Source organism: Zingiber officinale, chromosome 1B (genome assembly GCF_018446385.1).
Source record: "Zingiber officinale cultivar Zhangliang chromosome 1B, Zo_v1.1, whole genome shotgun sequence".
Classification (NCBI taxonomy): Eukaryota; Viridiplantae; Streptophyta; class Magnoliopsida; order Zingiberales; family Zingiberaceae; genus Zingiber; species Zingiber officinale.
This window is the reverse complement of record NC_055986.1, coordinates 134,552,718-134,557,996: the sequence shown is the minus strand read 5'-3', so window position 1 is coordinate 134,557,996 and position 5,279 is coordinate 134,552,718. Positions and strand designations below refer to the sequence as shown.

Sequence of the window (5,279 nt, the reverse complement as noted above, 5' to 3'; positions counted from 1 at the left end):
TAATTTCAACAGAAAAATTATAATGTTAAATAGGATTAAACATTTTGTTTTTACATAAAATACTACTAATTAATGTTAATATACATTTATTTTAACGCCATTGAAATATATAGAGTAGTATTTATAAAATTTTAAAAGTATTTAATTAATGTAATTGAACAACTTTTCAATGTTTAATCCTATTTCTCATTTAGTTAATGAAAATTTTTTAAACGAATATATTATGAACGAATTTTTATCCCTTTGCATATTCACAATAAAAGTAAAATGGACAAATATATATATACATATATATAGACACTAGAGTTAAATTAGAACATAAAATAATAGTAATTTAAAATTTATAAAAACATCAAATTTTAATATTTTATGATGATGATCACAGAAGATTTAAAGTTCTATCATAACAAAAAAAATTCTAACTTATCCAATATTTGTTGAACAGCTATTTAATTTTATCAATAAATGATGATATACTTTGTGTTCTAATTTTTTAGAAACACAAATATTACTTATGATTGAAAAAATAGCAAAAAGAATATAAGAAATGTAACTTTAGATTACGAGGTAAAAATTTTTGATATCGAATGAACTAAAAATATGAAAATGAGAAATAGAAGTGAATTCACAATTTTCTAAAGTAATAAAGGTTAAAAAAGTAAACGAATTAAGTGGACTTTGATTTCCTTATACTGAAGAAATATGTAGGGAATTTAAATAAGTAAACATTATTTTTATATTTTTTATTTTTATAAATTTATAAGTTTTTAAAAAAATATTTAATAAAAATACTGCAAATCAAACCATAATGGATGATTTTGAATTGTAAATTATAACCATCTTAAATGATTAAAGGTAAAGTTTAATATTTTTAGAATCATCAAACAGGTAGTTTTAAACTGCCAAATTTTTTTGAACTGTGGTGGAGTCTACCTCTGGGATGGAGGGTGTTTTTTTTCCTTTAATATTATACCTTGAAAAATTGGATCTAAAATGTGATCTAAATCAGTCATATGAATTTAATTGTTGATATGGGAATACTCGTGTTTGATGAAGGTTCCCTTCGGAGATTGTTGAACCAACTGACTTCTTAAATAAAAGGTACATAAATAATTTAAACACGTTTAAACAAGACCTATCTGTTCAAAACATCAAATTAAAATAAACCATTTTAACCATGAGAAAAATATAATTTTGAGGCTGTCTTGAGAATAATATATTAGCAAAATAGTTGTACCAAAATATTACCGATACCATAATTTACCATGGTTGGACAAAATTTTAATCGAAACATAATTTTGCTGTTAATATTGGAACTATTTTATACATAAAAAAAAATCCTGTTCGAATTTTTTTTAAGCAATGAGAGACTTGTTCACGCTAAAATAAAATCTCAAGTTGTAATTTTATTTATTTATTACTATATTCTTAAAATAAAATCAAGAAGAATTGTTAAACGCTTCATATATTTTGTCACAATAAAATAAATTTATTGCTATTCGTATCAAACAATAATGAGTGGGAGAAATATAAATAACCCTGAAATTGCATGCTACAAGAAACAATAATAAGAATTACCGAAATAACGTGAGAGAAAATAAAGCCATTCAATTCGTGTAGGTGCACCATCTACCAAATCAAATGGTCTTATTTAAATTTTTAATTAGATCAAGAGATGATTAAATAGCATAAATTAGCAAATAGAAAAAGAAAATGCATTTCTGAAATCTTATCAGAAAATTCTTTAAAAGCAATTCTGAGCACCAATTTTACATGACTTGAAATAAATCATGAGATGGAATTTGTGAATATATATATGTACATGAGCTCTGAGCAATCATCAAGATAAACAGAACAGATCAAATTGTCTTCTGAAGGAGGTGCTCTATCACCGTATGAATTCATTTCATCGACTAAGAACTTCATGGTTTGAATGCGGATGAATCAGAATTCTCCAGATATGCCCAAAATGGTTTTGCAGGGGAACGAGCGAAGGCCTTCACTGATACTGGACTATCTTTGCTCTGCATATCGAGAAAATAATGTTCTAGTTGATAAATTTGTCGATCAAGCAGGCACAACTATAGGTAATTAGTTTGGAAAGAATAATTGAAACTAACTTTTAAGTCATTAGAAATCATTAGTGAATCAAGTAATGAAGAGCTTACCAGTAGACATGTTCCAGCCTCAACATTGCAAACAGGATATTCTTGAGGGCAGCAGCTGTAGTGATCATCACAGCAGGTGGCAGCCTCAAGAGGGCAGCATCCCCAGGCAAAGCAGTACTTGCCGTATTCATAGACGCAGCAGCAGGTGGTGCTCGATGGGCAGGAGAAGTATTTATCACAAACAGTAGGAGGGTTCACGGGCGATGGAGGAGATGGAGCAGGTTTGGGAGGGTTCCCTCCTGTCTTTGTGGGATAAGATGCTTCCATTGAGATGCCACACTTGCCAGAGGAAACATTGATGTTTCGGTCCATCCTTATGTAACCATTCTCTCCCCAGTCGCTTCCCCACGAGTTCCTAACTATCCAGTAGTCCTGGCCATTTTCAGTTCCATAGCCTACGACTGCAACACCATGGTCCAGCTCAGTTCCGCACCTTCCAGTGAATATTCCCTGAAAAACAAAAGAATGTCACTTGTAAGATCATGCATTTTAATGCTCGCATTTGATTCTCTTGTATTACCTTTCTTGATTTAAGAACAGTAAAGGAGCCAATCCATTGAGTCAATCAAGTTGGTGGAAAGCACACACCAGAAGTTTTAGTAATGAAAACAATATCAAATATATAAGAAGCAAAATAGTTCTTGTACTTTCTTACCACAATTGTCTCCTCTATCGATATACAGTTCTTATAATCTTTTCCCTCCTAAGGTTTGATATAAAAAGGACTTTTAGTTTAGTTATAGATTCCATTTACTTATATAGTCTTCCATAGAATAACCCCTTCAATTCCACCTTCGTGTGTATATGAAAATTTATGCTACAAATAAAACAAAATCTGAAGCCCCCAAAGATTAGCTAGCACCAGTTAATATCTAAGTTAGAATGGGAGGTAATTTAAGGAGAGAAGTTATAAAAAACATCAGCTTATTACACGAACAATGATTTAACTGGTTTCATAAATCCATTAAATTTAACAAGATGCAAATTTTACCACATACCGAATTGTAGAGTTGGAACTCCCTGCCACCAGCCTCAATAGCAACACTAACTGGCTGGTGTGCAACAGCCTTTTGTAGGGATTTCTCATCGTTCTCTGGAACATCTTCATACCCATCAATAGACACAACCTTGGCATTCTTCTGCAAGATCATAAGCACAGCAAGTAAAACCACCGCAAGCACATTACCTATAGTTTGAAAGCATAAAATTTGCATTGAATGTGACCAAGATACGTACCCTGTACTGGTCGCAGGTGCCATCACGAGCTGTATATGGGTAATCCTCCTCGCTATCAATACCTCCATTTTGGATGATGAATTCGAAGGCATAGTCCATAAGGCCTCCATTGCAGCCCTGGTTATAGCTGGTGTCACATTCCACCAGTTCCTGCTCCGACAAGGTTTGAAGCTCTCCTGTCACAATCTGGTTTATGCCTTCCACAGCAGCAACAGTTGAGAATGCCCAGCAACTCCCTTCAATGGATTAAAAAAATGTCATATAGCCATGAACATCAATTTGTAGATACTTCATTTTTTGAACCAAGAAAATAAAGAAATTACTTTGGCACATTAACTACTGTTTTAGGTAGATTGTGAAACATGATCGCTAGAGCAAATATTAAAGCTTTATTTCCTATTCTCCTGTTTCAACTATATGTAGAATTAAATGTTGTTTCTGTTCCGAATTATCAACTACAGATCATGTTGACAGCATAAATATTATCTGTGGCAGCACAGATTATTGTTGTTTCTTCTTATGTCACTGTTATCAAATTAAATTAACCACAATTAATTGGACACAACAAAACCATAGGACCAGAAGATCTGTTGTTGTTTCTAGTATTGTCAACGCTACATAGATATTCTAAATTAACATTTTGGGACAAAAAAACACAACTGTGGCAAATCAACTATGATTTGAGGTTGACAGTACTGCTGACATAATTGGTCCAACTGAACACTACAAATAGATTAGTTATGATATGAAATTCCCCCATTACTTTAATCAATTAATTTATATTGACATTTAGCGAAAGCAATCGTTATGTGATAAAGACAGAGCACAAAATACGGCAATAAATCCGACATCTGCGAGAGCTGAAATCACCAGAGTTGGTCCGAATATAACGGAACAGTGCAAAAACAGAAAGGGCAAAAGGGCAGATCGCGATCATAAATTGCCAATCACGATCTTTTTCCTGGCCTCAAGCAAGCAACTGTAAGAAAAAATCAACAGCGAAAGAGACGGATGCTTACCGCATTGGCCCTGGTCCTTGACGGCGGCGACTGCGCCCTTGGCCCTCCAATCGACGGACTCTGGCAACTTCTCGCCGTCGTTGTACCGGTAGCGCCCTCCAGCTACCCGGTTGCGGCCTCGGCCGCGGGACCTGGTGCCGAGTAAGGTGGCACGGTACTCTTCGTTGGTGAGGTCCGCGAAGCGATTGAGGCCGAGCCGGAAGCTACGGTGTCCGGCCGCGGCCGCGGCGTTGTGAGCGTCGATAAATCGGAGGTTGTCCTTGAAGATCTCGAACCGGCGATCCTCCTCTTCTCCGAGGGCGCTGTTGACGCGGCGGTGCTTGGCGCGCCAGCCGTCGTACAACATGCGTATCTCGTCCTCGGTGCGCTCCAGGCCCTTGACGCCGTGCTCCATATTGTAGGAGATTATGGACATGTCCGCCGAGACGGCGGCAGCGAGGCAGGAAAAGAGGAGGAGGAAGAGCCCCGTGTTGGCCATGGTTGGGGAAGGGGAAGAGGAATGGGAAAATAGGGATTTTGATGTCCAAGAGTGGGTGAAAGAGGGCACTTTTATAGGCTCGGAGGGCGGTGATGGCCATTAAAAATAGGATAAAAAATCGGATTAAAAATAGGAGGTGATGCTGTTTCCTGTTAATTAGAACTTATCTCCCTGTCGACTCTGTCTCTTCTGAAAAAAGAAACCAAAGAAATAAGATTTCACCTTAATTTTTTTTAAAAAATATTATCTTTAATTTAATTTTAGACTAACACAAATACATTTATTATAAATAAAATTTATATCGGTGAAATTTTATTTTATTTTTTATATTTAAATTAAATTTTATCTTCATCCATCAGCGCAATATTAAAAAAAAAG

The 5,279-nt window shown here is 35.1% G+C and overlaps 1 protein-coding gene across 1 annotated transcript; it reads right to left on the bottom strand.

Annotated features, from left to right (window-relative positions):
- Positions 1-1,701: 1,701 nt before the first annotated feature.
- LOC121980392 (oryzain alpha chain-like) lies at positions 1,702-4,956 on the bottom strand. The gene is made up of 5 exons (XM_042532413.1): positions 4,424-4,956; positions 3,405-3,640; positions 3,167-3,307; positions 2,169-2,618; positions 1,702-2,024 (listed from the first exon to the last, which is right to left on the bottom strand). The coding sequence occupies exons 1-5, from the start codon at positions 4,899-4,901 to the stop codon at positions 1,923-1,925; spliced, it is 1,407 nt and encodes a 468-aa protein (XP_042388347.1). The 5' UTR covers positions 4,902-4,956; the 3' UTR covers positions 1,702-1,922.
- Between the last annotated feature and the right edge of the window lie 323 nt (positions 4,957-5,279).

Coding starts and splice junctions, on each gene's coding strand:
- LOC121980392 (XM_042532413.1), bottom strand. CDS start 4,901: ATGGCCAACACGGGGCTCTTCCTCCTCCTCTTTTCCTGCCTCGCTGCC. Junction 3,641..4,423: donor CAAGGACCAGGGCCAATGCG/GTAAGCATCCGT, acceptor AATCCATTGAAG/GGAGTTGCTGGGCATTCTCA. Junction 2,025..2,168: donor AGGCTGGAACATGTCTACTG/GTAAGCTCTTCA, acceptor CTCGATATGCAG/AGCAAAGATAGTCCAGTATC.